The sequence below is a fragment of the Saimiri boliviensis genome, chromosome 19, assembly GCF_048565385.1.
Source record: "Saimiri boliviensis isolate mSaiBol1 chromosome 19, mSaiBol1.pri, whole genome shotgun sequence".
Taxonomy (NCBI): Eukaryota; Metazoa; Chordata; class Mammalia; order Primates; family Cebidae; genus Saimiri; species Saimiri boliviensis.
The window spans coordinates 34545510-34561712 of NC_133467.1; the positions used below are offsets into that span (position 1 = coordinate 34545510).

Here is a 16203-nt window from a genome sequence, read left to right on the forward strand (position 1 = left end):
AGAGCTGGGATAGAGGAGAGGGCTCCATGGCATTCCATCAACCCCGGAAGAGCCATAGTGGAAGCCAGAGGAATGGTACTCCATCAATTCAGGTAACACCTGGCATACCTCGCAGGAACAAGCTGGTAGACATAAGAAGAGGTCAGTAATCCCCTAGAGGAACAAGATTAAGCTGCTAATCAACTGAGATGCCAGTGTTGCCTGCAGACCCAGCTGTTTTCCCCACAAGTTCTCTGATGCTTAACATTGGTTGGGCCTGGCAGCTTTGAATGAGTATTGTAGCCTTAGACTGCATGAATTTTCTTTCTCGTTAGGAATGCCCTTCAATCAGCTGGGCACCCTGGCAGGCAGCAAGTACTACAATGTGGAAGCCATGTATTGCTACCTGCGCTGGTGAGTATTTGCTAGCACTTTTCCAGCCCTGCTTTTGTGTGCATATTATTCCTGCTTTGTTTTCTATCTTCCTTTCCTCTCTGCTCTAGCTTGTGCCTGAGATAGGGGAATGCTAAGATTGAGGGGTCCCTCCATTCAGAGGGACTCTGACACAGCCCTGCTGCTTTTCACCTAACTGCTGGATCTGTAAGCACTTGGGCAGCTAAAATAGCTATTTATGATCTTATGCAAAATACAAGATTGCTGTTTTCCAGAAGAAGGAAATAAACTTGATACAGTAGGCGAAATGTTACCAAAGTGGCTTCTGACAAGAGCATCAGAATTCTAGTGTGTTAATGTGGTAATATACATGGAGGGACCAGCAAGGTGAGCCACTGCTTTCCTGGGTCTGCATCTCATCTGTTAAGATATAAAATAACATTTTCGGCAGGGCGTGGTTGCTCACGCCTGTAATCCTAACACTTTGGAAGGCCAAGACAGGCAGATACCTGAGGTCAGGAGTTCGAGACCAGCCTGGCTAACATGGCAAAACCCCGTCTCCATTAAAAATACAAAAATTGTCGGATGCAGTGGCTCATGCCTGTAATCCCAGGACTTTGTGAGGTCAAGGTGGGCGGATTGCAAGGTCAGGAGTTCAAGACCAGCCTGGCCAATATGGTGAAACCCCATCTCTACTCAAAATACAAAAAAATTAGCCAGGCATGGTGGTGCATGCCTGTAATTCCAGCTTCTCGGGAGACTGAGGCAGGAGAATTGCTTGAACCCAGGCGGCGGAGTTTGCAGTGAGCTGAGATCATGCCACTGCACTCCAGCCTGGGCGACAGAGCAAGACTCCATCTCAAAAAATGAAAATACAAAATTTACCTTGGTGTGGTGGTGAGCGTCTGTAATCCCAGCTACTTGGGAGGCTGAGGCAGGAGAATCGCTTGTACCCAGGAAGTGAAGGTTGCAGTGAGCCAGAGTCATGCTACTGCACTCCACCCTGGGTGACAGAGCAAGACTGTCTCAAAAAAACAAAACAAAAAACATTTTCAGGGCACCCAAAATTGATTAAGCGTAGGATATTGGGTGGCTGTAACCAAGAGCCCATGAGACTGATAGTTAAACCAGAACACGTTACCTGAAATGCTTTCAAGTTATAGTGAGAAACTGCCGGGAAAACAGAAAAACTCACTGTTGTCACCTAATCAGAGCTAAAGTTGAGGAACCAAACTCATTCTCAGAAGAAGGTATGTAATGAACTTGGGCTTCGAACAAAAGGAGTAGGGTGGTCTTCATAGCTGAAGTGGTCAAGTACTAAAGTATATCCAAATAGTAAAGTTATCAGATACTGAAGTATAAAATAGTAAAATACTAATTGTACCTCATAATTCTGTGTGCCACGATTTTTGGTTCACCTGGTCAAGGAAACCTGGTCCCTGTATTAAGTATTAGCTTGGTGGGGGTCCCTCTCCTGTCTAGATCAGTAGAGGCTGGCCTTCTATACATACACCACTGCATTCGTTCATTCTTTTTTATTTTTATTTTTATTTATTTATTTTTTGCTATAAAGATGTATCCAAACATTTGTTCATTCTTAAATATCATTACTAGGTTTATAACCTGTTGTATCTTTCCCATTTCTTTCTTTCTTTCTTTCATTTTTCTTTTTTTGAGATGGAATTTTGCTCTTGTTGCCCAGGCTGGAGTGCAATGGTGGGATCTCGGCTCACTGAAACCTCTGCCTCCCGGGTTCAAGAGATTCTCCTGCCTCAGCCTCCTGATAGCTGGGATTACAGTCATGGGTTTTCTCCATGTTGATCAAACAGGTTTCGAAATCCCCACCTCAGGTGATCCACATGCCTCAGCCTCCCAAAGTGCTGGGATTACAGGTCTGAGCCACCGTGCCTGGCTGTATCTTTCCCATTTCTTAAATGTCTTCCAGAGAAAGCACCCCCTTACTTGTGCTGGGTCCCTCATCACACTTATAAGCATGATTTAGGGTGGGCCATTTCCAAAAGAGAGCCAGGCATATCCAAGTTTGGGAGGTGCCCACTAAGGGCATACCTGACTCTGCTAAAATAATTCTCTCTTGGTTTATGGGTTAGACAATTGGGCAGGGCTCAGTTGGGCAATCCGCCTTCTCCTAGTGGCATTGTTTAGGGTTAGTCATTGGTATTCAGCTAATCTGAAGGTCTAACAGGTCTGGAGGGTTGGCACATTTGGCTCCTCCCTCTCCATGTATGGTATTTTCCGCAGGATAGAAGACCTTATGTAGTGGTTCAAGGCTCTAACAGTGAACAATGATTTAAGAGACTTGGAAGTTGTATCTGCCAGTTTCCAGCTTGGGCTGGAAACTGTGAGTTACTTCTATAATATTCTGTTGGTCATAGCCCTTCCTCCACTAGCCCCCTGCAAGATTTAAGGGAAGGAGATATAGACCACAGTTCTCAATGGAAGGAGTGTCAGGTAATTTGTGGCTGTCTTTAATTCACCACAGACATTGGTTTCTTCTATTTTATACCTTTTTTTTTTTTTGAGACAGAGTTTTGCTCTTATCACCCAGGCTGGAGTGCAGTGGCACAGTCTCGGCTCACTGCAACCTCTGCCTGCTGGGTTTAAGCAATTCTCCTACCTCAGCCTCCTGAGTAGCTGGGATAACAGGCATGTGCAACCATGCTGGGCTAATTTTTTTTGCATTTTTAGTAGATATGGGGTTTCACCATTTTGGCCAGTCTGGTCATACCTCACTTTTTATAATTAAATACATGTTTTTAAGAAACAAGACACAGGCCAGGTGCAGTGGTTCATGCCTATAATCCCAGCACTTTGGGAGGCTGAGGCAGGGGATCACCTGAGGTTGGAAGTTTGAGAGCAGCCTGACCAACATGGAGAAACCCCATCTCTGGCCGGGCGCGGTGGTTCACGCCTGCAATCCTAGCACTTTGGAAGGCTGAGGTGGGTGGATCACCTGAGGTCAGGAGTTCAAGACCAGCCTGGCCATCATGGTGAAATCCCATCTTTTAAATTAAAAAAAAAAAAAAAAAAAACCCATCTCTACTAAAAGTGCAAAATTAGCCGGACGTGGTGGTGCATGCCTGTAATCCCAGCTACTCAGGAGGCTGAGGCAGGAGAATTGCTTGAACCTGGTAGGCGGAGGTTGCAGTGAGCTGAGATCACGCCACTGCACTCCAACCTGGCAACAGAGTGAGACTTCATCCAAAAAAATAAATAAAAAAGATTACCTGGGCATGGTGGTATGCACTTGTAGTCCCAGCTACTGGGGAGGCTAAGGCAGGAGGATCAACTGAGCCCAGGAGTTTAAGGCTGCACTGAGCCGAGATCGAGCCACTGTACTACAGCATGGGCAACAGAGCAAGACCTTGTCTCAAAAGGAAAAAAAAGAGGCTGGGCACGGTGACTCACACCTGTAATCCAAGCACTTTGAGAGGCCGAGGCGGGTGGATGGCCTAAGGTCAGGAGTTTGAGACCAGCCTGGCCAACATGGTGAAACCGTGTCTGTTTCTAGACACTAAAAATATAAAAATTAGCCAGGCATGGTATCAGGCACCTATAATTCTAGCTACTTGGGAGACTCAGGCACAAGAATTGCTTAAACCCAGGAGGCGGCGGTTGCAGTGAACTGAGATCATGCCACTGCACTCCAGCCTGGGTGATAGAGTGAAACTCAGTTTAAAGAAAAGAAGACAGTTGGGTTGGAGACTTTCTTCTGCCATGTCTTAGCTGTGTGACCTTGGTCAATGTACTTGTTCTCTCACAGGCTCCGTGTCCTCATCTGTGAATGTGGACAGTATTAGGGTACATCGCCTGACACAGCAGGTGCTCAGTACGTGTTTGTGTTTTCATGTTGGAAGGATGAGGATTAATTGAAATAGTGCATGTAAATATCCTTGCGCATAGTAAATGCTTGTTAAATGCTATCCATTATATTCTATGCTTAAAAAGAGATGAAGGATAATGTATTTCAGGGATGGCAACTAAGTTAAGTTTGTAACAGAGTAGGATTGATTGTCTCCTTTCTAGATACAAGGGAGAGTAAGACATCCTTTTTCCTCTGACTAATCTAGAAGTTATGTATGTGTGTTTTATCAGGAAAGATAAATAACTCATGAGCCTTTTACGCTGAGTACATACATACATACATACATGGAAGCTGAGGCTGGGAACAGCCTATCTTTTCTAGTAACATTGTTTCCTAAAGCCCCAGCAGAGTAACATATCTTCCCCCTGCCAAGACTCAATAGCTCACCTTGATCTCTCCTACAGCATCCAGTCAGAAGTGTCCTTTGAGGGGGCCTATGGGAACCTCAAGCGCCTGTATGACAAGGCAGCCAAAATGTACCACCAACTCAAGAAGTGTGAGACTCGGAAACTGTCTCCCAGCAAAAAGCGGTGAGTGAGGCCTGTGAGGAGGTGGGCGGTTTTTCTGCAGTTGGCGCAGAAGGACCATAGGGACTGTGGGGCCATTCAGCATTTACTTTGGGCTCCTCTCATTCCAGATGTAAAGACATTAAAAGGCTGCTGGTGAACTTTATGTATCTGCAAAGCCTCCTACAGCCCAAAAGCAGGTGAGTGGAAGAGACATGAACTCGGACTGTCCTGTGAGCCCCAGCCTTGGTGACTGCTTTACAGAAGGTGCCTTGATGACAGTGGACTGTTGAGTTCTGCCCTCAGTTGGAACTTCCCTAGCCAGTTTGTCCTTTCTTGGCATTCCTCACTGTTTCTCCCAAGGGTCCTGTGCCCATCCTCCTCCCAGCAGCTCTCTCTCCCTCTGGCACAGAATGGGTGCTTAGGAAATGTTGAAGAGGAAATGGCTGAATGAAGCCTCCTCACATCCCTCCCCCGTTTTAGTTGCTGCCCTTCCCTGCTGTGCTCTCAGGTCTCCCCTGCAGCGTCCCATAGTCCTTTCTCTGAATCTTGTATTCCCTGCTCTTCTCCTTCTCCAGCCCCCACCACTAACCTCCCCTGTTACTCTTGCCCTTCTGTAGCTCCGTGGACTCAGAGCTGACCTCACTTTGCCAGTCAGTCCTGGAGGACTTCAACCTCTGCCTTTTCTACCTGCCCTCCTCACCCAACCTCAGCCTGGCCAGTGAGGATGAGGAGGAGTATGAGAGTGGATATGCTTTCCTCCCGGACCTTCTCATCTTTCAAATGGTCATCATCTGCCTTATGTGTGTGCACAGCTTGGAGAGAGCAGGTAACCTTCCCTATGTTCCTCTTTTCTCCTCCACTGGCTTTGGGGATCCTCACTCCCCTTTTCTGCAGCTCATTATTCATAAACTTCCTTCCACAAGCAGTCTCTTCACTCCTGTGTCGCTGCTTGGCTGTGGGCGAGTAAGGGCCAAGGGATCCTACCCTAAAGGAGCTCCTGGTAATTGAGTATAAGCAACAGCACTTTTCCTTCCCCCTTCTCCTTACCGCCTCCCATAAATACGCACACCCTTGGTCAGGGCCTGTGCAGAGATGAGGGTCAGGATACTTAGTGATGATCCAGACAGAATTCAGACATTGCTATTGGAGGCATTTAGGCAATTCTGGAAGCCTTTCTGGCACACATGTATGTAGAGCAAGATTGGGAGGTAAGGATGGATAGGGCTGGATGTGACGGCTCTCGAGGCATGGGGAGGAACCCTCAAAGCAAGGGAGAATGAGATGGGACAAAAGGATATGCTTATCTGAAGGAACACCAGGTGAGATGGTACATTCTAGATTACGGCAGGAATAATGGGACAGGTACAGTGCCTCACACCTGTCATCCCAGCACTTTGGGAGGCTAAGGCAGGTGGATTGCTTGAGCCCAAGAGTTCAAGACCACCCTGGGCAACATAGTGAGACCCTTGTCTCTAAAAAGTTTTAAAAAAAAAAAAAAAAAAAGGAATCTTTGATGAGTAGTTGATCTTTAGAAAAGTTGAGAACAGATGAGATGGGGTTGGAATTGATGGTGCCTTCTCCTCATCCGGGCCCTAGGCCCCTAATGCCTGGCTTTCCTGACTTTAGGATCCAAGCAGTACAGTGCAGCCATTGCCTTCACCCTGGCCCTTTTCTCCCACCTCGTCAATCATGTCAACATACGGCTGCAGGCCGAGCTGGAAGAGGGCGAGAATCCTGTCCCGGCATTCCAGAGTGATGGCACAGGTGGGAGAATGGGGGAGGTCATCACTATGGAAAGGTTGGTGTGGGGCATGGGGATCAAGGAAAGGAACACAGACACAGGGGAAGTGGTGGTGGAGAGCATGTTCCAGCTTCCAGGCTCTTCCTCTTCCTTGGGCTCCACCTGACCTTCCTCTTTCCACAGATGAACCAGAGTCCAAGGAACCTCTGGAGAAAGAGGAGGAGCCAGATCCTGAGCCGCCTCCTATAGCACCCCAAGTAGGTGAGGTCAGAAAGAGCCGTAAGTTCTCCCGCCTCTCCTGCCTCCGCCGTCGCCGCCACCCACCCAAAGCTGGTGATGACAGTGACCTGAGTGAAGGCTTTGAATCGGACTCAAGCCGTGACTCAGCCCGGGCCAGTGAGGGCTCGGACAGTGGCTCTGACAAGAGTCTTGAAGGTGGGGGAACGGCCTTTGATGCTGAAACAGACTCGGAGATGAATAGCCAGGAGTCCCGATCAGACTTGGAAGATATGGAGGAAGAGGAGGGGACACGGTCACCAGCCCTGGAGCCCCCTCGGGCCAGATCAGAGGCTTCTGTTTCCCTCAATGGCCCACTGGGCCCCAGTGAGGCTAGCATTGCCAGCAATCTACAAGCCATGTCCACCCAGATGTTCCAGACTAAGCGCTGCTTCCGACTGGCCCCCACCTTTAGCAACCTGCTTCTCCAGCCCACCACCGACCCTCATACCTCAGCCAGCCGCAGGCCTTGTGTCAATGGGGATGTAGACAAGCCCTCAGAGCCAGGTATTTCGACCCCTTCGTCATCCTGTTCTGGTCCATACCTCCATGCCATAGACACTCACCTGAGAGGCCACTCTCCTCTCTGTGTGAGTGACCTCTCATCTCCGTCCTTACCTTTGGCCCTCTGCCTGTGGTGTAGCCCATGAGTTTTTTCCTGAGGATCCTGTCTCCTGCTTAGTCTGTCATTCCCAGCTCCCAACCCATTTGTTGGTTTTATTTCTCTTGCACTTCACCCTGCCCAGTTTGTCTGGGGCTTGCCTCCCCACACAGCAATTGCAGCTGGAGCCTCCTTCCCTGGTGCCATCCCAGGTCCTTCCAGGGCTCCTGGAAGCTAGAAAAACTGATACCCACCAGGGCAGGTGTATTAGAGTGAGACTTCTCTTGTGAGGATCTTCCCTGCAAAGAGTACCCATTTAGTAGCAGCAGCAGCCATTTGTTAAGGCTACTCTATGCATTGTTCTAGGGTATTGTGGGTGTGCAGTGGCGCAATCTCAGCTTACCACAACCTCCACCTTCCAGGCTCAGGTGATTCTCCTGCCTTAGCCTTCTGAGTAACTGGTATTACAGCGCATGCCACCACGCCTGGCTATTTTTTGTATTTTTAGTAGAAATGGGGTTTCACCGTGTTGGCCAGGGTGGTCTTGAACTCTCGACCTCAAATGATCAGTCTGCCTCAGCCTCCCAAAGTGCTGGGTTACAGGTGTGAGCCACCATGCCTGGCCACCTCCCAAGTTTTATATATGGTGTTCTGTCTGTCTGGCATGAGCTTTTCCTCCCTTGCCCCCAGCCTGTCACTTAGCTAATTCTTACTTGCTCCCCTAGATTTTAGCTTAAAAGTCATTTGCTCTGGGACTTCTTTTTTTTTTTTTTTTTTTTTGGACACGGAGTTACCCAGGCTGGAGTGCAATGGCGCCCTTGTTACCCAGGCTGGAGTGCAATGGCGCGATCTCGGCTCACTGCAACCTCCGCCTCCTGGGCTCAGGCAATTCTCCTGCCTCAGCCTCTTGAGTAGCTGGGATTACAGGCACGTGCCACCATGCCCAGCTAATTTTTTGCGCTTTTAGTAGAGACGGGGTTTCACCATGTTGACCAGGATGGTCTCGATCTCTCGACCTCGTGATCCACCCGCCTCGGCCTCCCAAAGTGCTGGGATTACAGGTGCTCTGGGACTTCTTTAAGGCTATGTTAGATTTGCTTCCTGTGGCCGCCTGCACCTCTGCAGCCCCCAGCCCTTTCCCACTCTGGTGAGGTTGCCTGTTGACTTGTCTGTCTCCCCAATTAGACTCTGAACTGCTTGAGGGCAGGACAGACTATGTCTTACTTATTGCTATATTCCAGTACCTAACACAGTGCCTGCCACATGGGTGAGACTTACAACTATCAAATGACTGAGTGAATGACAGAAATGAGAAAGCTGATGCTCAGAGATGTGAAATGAGCTGCCCAGTGTTCTCACTTGCAAAGTAGAAGAGCTAGGAGTTGAAAGTAACTCTTTTAAAACTGTACTCCTTGCTTTTCTGCCCCCTTAGCTTTTCTCTAATTGTCTTTCCTGCCTTCCAGCACAGAGTAGGTACTTCATAAATACTGGTTGAATGAATAGCTGTAGATCAATGTCACAAATTGAATCTGTAAGAATTATATTTAAATTTAAAAGGTGCCATATTTAAAAAGCAACCATGGTAAAATGAATTTGAGGAGATTAAAAAACAACAACAGTTAGTGGGTCTGGAAAAATTAAACAAGGGCCTGTTAGTGATTCCCCAGCTTTTTCATATCAGAATTCCTCAGAAGGGCCCAGGCTGGGTGGAAGCATGCTCCCTGCACAGAGCTGAGATCTGTTGCCAGTGCCTGTAAGTTGTTTATCCCAGTTCTTTCTCTTTCATTCACCCACCCCTCAGCCTCTGAGGAGGGCTCTGAGTCGGAGGGGAGTGAGTCCAGTGGACGCTCCTGTCGGAATGAACGCAGCATTCAGGAGAAGCTTCAGGTCCTGATGGCCGAAGGCCTGCTTCCTGCTGTGAAAGTCTTCCTGGACTGGCTTCGGACCAACCCCGACCTCATCATTGTGTGTGCACAGGTGTGTTGGTTCACCCCATTGCCCCTGTCAGGTCCCAGAGTCTTGGAGGAGAGGATGAGCAAGAATGGGGCCTGAGAATCCCGCTAGATGGCCAAGACAAGAATTACTTCAGGCAGCCAAGCAGCTATCTGTGCTGTGCCCTATTGCTTCTGACAGGGAAGGATTAGGCATGATCTTGGCCCTCACAAAGCCTGTGGCCGGGGAGTAATGAGCAAGCTGCTTATTTTGCTTTGTATCCCCAGTGCTGGGCATAATGCCTGCCATTATGAATAAGGCCAATAGAAGTATGTGTTCAAGGACCAAACTTGATAAATATCAGAGAAAGGAGACAGCATTGAGTAGAGGATAGTGACAGAAGAGATAGGAAGTTCTGACAAGAGTTGTGAAGATGTACTAAGCAGGGGAAACAGCCTAAGAGCCTCACAACAAGACTGAGCCGTCAGGCTGGCTGCAGTGGAGGCTAGGTGGGGCCATGGTAGCTTTCCCTTCCTTCTCAGGTTCAGTGTCAGCCTTCAACCTCTAATTCCCAGAGGCATTTATTCAGTGTTTTCTTCTAGGGGCACACATGCCCTGCTGTGAAAGACCCTCTTCCCTTTGGTTTGCCCCATTCCCTAGATGAGAAAGTTTGGGTCAGGGCCAGGTACACCCTTGGGTGTGTGCTTATGTCTGATGACAGTTAGTTACTTAGTCATTAGTCATTGAGGGAGGTGTGGTGAAGACAGAGATGCTGGGTCACATTCCTGGAGAGGTGTTCCAGTATGGGCACATGGGAGGGCTAGGAGGAAAGGTTTCTGCCAGACATAAAGAAGGCACATCCTTTAACACCCTGAATTTCCCCACTACCAAGATCCAGAAAGTCATTGTGGTTTAACTGCTCTCTCTTTTCGTAAAGCATTCAGCTGGTGAAAAAGCTTAGCTAGGCTCTTCTCGAACTCCTGACCTCAAGTGATCTGCCTGCCTCAGCCTCTCAAAGTGTTGGGATTACAGGCATGAGCCACTGCGCCCAGCCCAAATGTGGCTTTTTTTGTTTTTTGTTTTCTTTTGTTTTGTTTTGAAACAAGTTCTCACTTTGTTGCCCAGGCTGGAGTGCAGTGGTATATCTCAGATCCACTACAGCCTTAACCTCCCAGGCTCAAACAATCCTCCCAACTCTATCTCCCCAGTAGCTAGCTGGGACTACAAATGCACGCCACCACGCCCAGCTAATTTTTCCCTTTTTTTTTGAGAAGGAGTTTCACTTTTGTTGCCCAGGCTGGAGTGCAATGGTGTGGTCTCAGCTCACTGCAACCTCCACCTCCCGGGTTCAAGTGATTCTCTTGTCTCAGCCTCCTGAGTAGTTGGGATTACAGGCACCCACCACCAGGCCTAGCTAATTTTTTTTTTTTTTTGTATTTTTAGTAGAGACAGGGTTTCTCCCTGTTTGTCAGGCTGGTCTCGAACTCCCGACCTCAGGTGATCCACCTGCCTCAGCCTCCCAAAGTGCTGGGATCACAGGCATTAGCCATTGCGCCCAGCCCTCCTGGCTAATTTTTGTATTTTTTTGTAGAGACAATGTTTTGCCTTGTTACCCAGGCTGCTTTTGTTAATTTTTAAATCAAACCCTCATAGGGCTCTGAACATAGGCCACATCCCCTAGTGGGGTGCTTTTCTTGCTCACTGCTGTTCTCTCCCACTGTCTCTGGCTAAAGACTTCCTCTTCCTTCTCTCTCCCCAGAGCTCTCAAAGTCTGTGGAACCGCCTGTCTGTGTTGCTGAATCTGTTGCCAGCTGCTGGCGAACTCCAGGAGTCTGGTGAGGGGGTCCCTGGCACTACCCTCCTTTCTTTTCTCCCGAATTGGCCTCACTAAGCCCATCCCCCCTCCTCGTAACCCAGCCCTTGGGGTAAGGAGGTTAATGGGATTCACTGCCAGCCTCCCTAGCACACAGCAGTCATTGTGTGGTCTAGGGCTCTCCGGTTTCCCACCCCAACACTGCTGTACTGTGGGCAGGTGGCCTGGTCAGCAAGGAGTCTCTCCCTAGGGAAGACAAGGGCAGAGTGAGAGGGGCCTAGGAGCCAGGCCTCGCTGCCACTGTTACACTGATGCCTGCAGTCATTGAGAATTGACTTTGACCTACCAAGTTTGTTTGTCTGGCTCATCCCCTCCCACCACCTTCCAGATGGAAAACTCCACCTGTTCCTATTTCTTGAGACTTGCCAAGGGCTATTCAGTCATCCTGAGCCCTTCCTCTCATTTCTATCCCAATGTAATTGTCCCTTCTATCAGGGAGTCTTCCTGACCTGAGCCATCCTGTTCTTCCTGAGCCTCTCTGCTCTGCCTGATTGGCTCTTATGTGTCCATCTCTCTTTTCCTTCACTCCTTCCATGTCTCCCCACTGTCCTAGGGTATGTCCTGTCTCATTGTCTCATCCGCCTGATAATTCCCAAAGGGAAGGGCTATGTCTCTCTGACTGGGAGTTCCCACAGGATGGATGGTCTGATATGTCCTCCTTCTGCCCAGGCCTGGCCTTGTGTCCTGAGGTCCAGGATCTTCTTGAAGGCTGTGAGCTGCCTGACCTCCCCTCTAGCCTTCTGCTCCCGGAGGACATGGCTCTTCGTAACCTGCCTCCCCTCCGAGCTGCCCACAGACGCTTTAACTTTGACACAGATCGGCCCCTGCTCAGCGCTTTAGAAGAGGTGAGGATATAATTTCTTATGCCACAGCTGTTTGTTAGTCACACACAGCGACAAACAGGCTCAGGGCTGGGGAGGAAGCGGGCAAGACACCCTCTTCCACCTAGACAGGGACAGTGTCCTTGGGGTTACAGGCTGTGCACCCTTCATTCAGTGAGCCATTTTAGCTTTTTTCCTACCTTGGCAGGATGTCCTTCTAAAGGTCTGCCATTGTTGCCACCAGTAGACTCTACAGAACAACTACCCCCCTTCTTTTCTCTGTCTTTTGTAAAGGGCAGAACAAGTATTTGGGGCTTTGAAATCTTTATCAGTTTCTTTTCTAACTCTGGGCCCAGGCTGCTCTGAGCCGAACATAATAAAGCAGTCATAGAAAGTTAAAGCTGGAAGGGAATGTGCTGCCCCCTTAGTCCAGCAACTCTCACTCTTGACTCTCCGTCACCACATGGGCCATTTGGGGGCAGCAGAGGAAAGCCAAGCAGACAGGCCACCCAGTCCTGACATGCAAAAACCAACTGGCTGCTCCCTCTCCAGCCAGAGCCGCTTGGCTGTTTCTTGTTTTTGTTTTTGTTTTTTTTTTGAGGCAGAGTTTCGCTCTTGTTACCCAGGCTGGAGTGCAATGGCGCGATCTCGGCTCACCACAACCTCCGCCTCCTGGGTTCAGGCAATTCTCCTGCCTCAGCCTCCTGAGTAGCTGGGACTACAGGCATGCGCCACCATGCCCAGCTGATTTTTTGTATTTTGAGTAGAGACGGGGGTTTCACCATGTTGACCAGGATGGTCTCGATCTCTTGACCTCGTGATCCACCCGCCTCGGCCTCCCAAAGTGCTGGGATTACAGGCATGAGCCACCGCGCCCAGCCTTTTTTTGTTTTTTGTTTTTTGTTTTTTGAGACGGAGTTTCACTCTTTTGCCCAGACTGGAGTGCAATGGCATGATCTCAGCTCACTGCAACCTCTGCCTTCCAGTTTCAAGCCATTCTGCTGCCTCAGCCTCCCGAGCAGCTGGGATTATAGGCACATGCCACCATACCTAGCTAATTTTTGTATTTTTAGTAGAGGCGGGGTTTCACCATGTTAGCCAGGATGGTCTCGAAGTAGTGACCTTGTCATTTGCCTGCCTTGGCCTCCCAAAGTGCTGGCATCACAAACCTGAGCCACCATGCCTGGCTGGCTCGGTTTTATATTTTAGAGTTCTAGATAAGATTTTTATTTGAAAGTGAATAAGGGTTTTACTGACCACAAAAGTAATTTGGGCCCAGATGTAGTGGCTCACGTCTGTAATCCGTGCACTTTTCGGGGGCCAAGGCAAGTTGACTCCTTGAGCTCAGGAATTTAAGAACAGCCTGTGTAGGCCGGGCGCAGTGGTTCATGCCTGCCTGTAATCCCAGCACCTTGGGGGGCTGAGATGGGCGGATCATAAGGTCAGGAGTTTGAGACCAGCCTGGCCAACATAGTGAAACCCTGTCTGTACTAAAAATACTAAAATTAGCCGGCCGTGGTGCTGAGTACCTGTAATCCCAGCTACCCAGGAGGCTGAGGCAGGAGAATTGCTTGAAACTGGAAGGCGGAGGTTGCAGTGAGCCGAGATCATGCCACTACACTCCAGCCTGTGCAAATGAGCAAAACTCCATCTCAAAAAATAAAAAAGAACAACCTGGGCAATATGGCAGGACCCCATTTCTTTTTGGGGTTTCACCATATTGGTCAGGTTGATCTCGAACTCCTGACTTCAGGTGATCCGCCCATCTCAGCCTCCCAAAGTGCTGGGATTACAGGCGTGAGCCACCGTGCCTGGCTGGCAGGACCCCATTTCTATCAAAAAAATACAAAAATTAGCTAGGCATGGTGGTGCGTGCCTGTAGTCCCAACTACCTGGGGGCTGAGGTGGGAGGATGGCTTGAGCCCAGGAGGTAGAGGCTGCAGTGAGCTATAATCACACCACTGCCCTCCAGCCTGGGTGACAAAGCAAGATTCTGTCTCAAAAACCAAAAAATTAATATTAAGTGTGGAAAATAAAATCTAGTTTGGTCCCATGGAGCATATGAGAAGCATTAGGAGAGAGATGGCATTAGAACCCAGGTCTCCTCACTTCCAGCCCAGAGCCCTTTTTTCTTGCTTCTTAGCTCAAGTCCTGGTTCTCTGGTCTCCTAGGAGTTTCCTTGCTGTACCTGCTCATTTTGTGGCAGTTAAAGGCTCTAGGCCTTAGTGTTTCACCTTCCCACCCCATAGACCACAAGTCTTTCCCTGGAGCCCTTGTTGCCGAGGTGGCTGGGCCAGCAGGGAGGTGGGAGGGAGAGATGGAGGGAGGGAGGGAGGGGGTCCTGGAGGGCAGGGTGGGCCTAGAGGGCCCTGCTCAGTGGCGCTGGGCTCCTGTCTCTCCCCACAGTCAGTGGTGCGCATCTGCTGCATCCGCAGCTTTGGTCACTTCATCGCCCGCCTGCAAGGCAGCATCCTGCAGTTCAACCCAGAGGTTGGCATCTTCGTCAGTATTGCCCAGTCTGAGCAGGAGAGCCTGCTGCAGCAGGCCCAGGCGCAGTTCCGAATGGTGAGTCAGGCCTTCCCATCCCTGTCAGCTCTGCTCCCATTTAGCTTACTGAGAAACCTGGGCAAGATGCTCAGACCCTCTGGTGGTCTCCACCTGAAGGGCGTAGTAAGATGCCTAGGGAGAGGGAAGGGGAGGCTGGGAGGGAGGCCTGGGAGGGACTAAGGGATGGGACTGATAGGGACTGAGAGAGGCTTTGAGCAGAGGCTGCCCGGCTCAGGACCTGTACCCAGACTGACCTCGAGTTGAGGCCACCTCTGTCACCTCTTAGTCTATGAATTGAGCAAGTCACTTAACCTCGCCAAGCCAGTTTACTTGTCAGTTAATGTGGGAATAAATAAATCCACTTTATGTAGTTTTTTGAGGATAGAATGATAGTGGATATGAGGTGCCTTGCCCGTTGTCTTATGGAGCATGTGTATGCTTAGCAAATGTTCCCTCTCTTCCCATTCATGAAGTGGGATAAAGACTGGGGAGTAGAAGGCAGTGGAGTGCTCCTGATATAAGGGGCCATGAAGGAACCTTCTCATCCCAGATATGGTCCCATCCCACAGGGGCCCCAAAGGATAGAAAGTGGCCTATGTTACCTCTGTTCCATCCAGTAATTCATTCCACAAATATTTATTGAGAGTCTACTTTGTGCCAGACATGTCAGTATTCTAGGCACTGGGGTTACAGCAGTGAACAAGACAGTCCTTTCTCTTGGGGGGCTGATACTTTGTGAGCAACAATTTGGTTTTCACAGTGGGGCCTGCACAGCCCTGGGCATGTTTCCCGACACCACCCCCTGCGAAGTGGCACCAGTACATTTGGGTTGTTAGTGTCTGTCTGGCATAGGAAGTGTGGCTTATGTGTCTCAGCAAGCCCTCAGGGTTTCTTCTTCATCTTAAGCCAATCCCCTCCCCAACATTCTTCCTTTACACCCGCCCCAGGGCCAGCAACTTCCGTACCCTTTCTGAGTCCCGTTTCTTACAGGCATTCTGCTTGGCTGGGAAGGGGCAAAAGCTCCCCAGAAACTCCCTTCCTTGCTGTTTTAAAAACAAGCACAATTTGTTAAAAACAAAACTTTTGTGTTAAGGCTTTTATTGCTAGTCCATAGGGGAAGACATAGCGGGGGTTACAAAAATAATTGTGAGGAAGTTAGACAATTTCAAAAAATGTTAGAATTTTTTCAGGCATTTCCTCTGGCCTCAAGCTCCTGAAGACTCCTGGGGGACCAGGGAGTACGCAAGCCTCCCCCATGTGGTGCTAGACTCCACAGGCCAAGCCTGACACAGGCCAGGTTGCTAGCTGGGACTGCCTCCTGCTCTGCTTGAGTCACAGGCTTCCACCCTGAGGGGCTTATCCTCAGCCAGAGGAGTGTTGTCCTTGTCATGTTTATCAAGAGCTTTCTCTATGCAAAGCGTGGTTTGCACGGGACATCTCATCTAACCTTTGCAGCAGCCCAGTGAGGTTGGTGCTTGCATCCTCCATTTTATAGGTAAGAAAATGTAGGCGGGGGTGCGGTGGCTCACACCTGTAATCCCAGCACTTTGGGAGGCTGAGGCGGGCAAATCACTTGAAGTCAGAAGTTTGAGACCAGCCTGACCAACATGGTGAAACCCCGTCTCTACTAAAAATACAAAACTTAGCC

The 16203-nt window shown here is 49.4% G+C and overlaps 1 protein-coding gene across 2 annotated transcripts in view; it reads left to right on the plus strand.

The window, feature by feature from the left end:
- The window catches only part of SMG5 (SMG5 nonsense mediated mRNA decay factor), a 38992-nt gene that overhangs the window by 14456 nt on the left and 8333 nt on the right, over positions 1–16203 (plus strand). For both annotated transcript variants that reach the window (XM_010348455.3, XM_003937829.4), the window contains exons 7-16: positions 315–393; positions 4660–4785; positions 4893–4961; positions 5382–5590; positions 6391–6528; positions 6689–7288; positions 9184–9359; positions 11074–11149; positions 11857–12032; positions 14415–14573. In XM_010348455.3, coding sequence (XP_010346757.1) covers positions 315–393; positions 4660–4785; positions 4893–4961; positions 5382–5590; positions 6391–6528; positions 6689–7288; positions 9184–9359; positions 11074–11149; positions 11857–12032; positions 14415–14573 — 1808 coding nt within the window. The remainder of the gene's footprint in view (positions 1–314; positions 394–4659; positions 4786–4892; positions 4962–5381; positions 5591–6390; positions 6529–6688; positions 7289–9183; positions 9360–11073; positions 11150–11856; positions 12033–14414; positions 14574–16203) is intronic.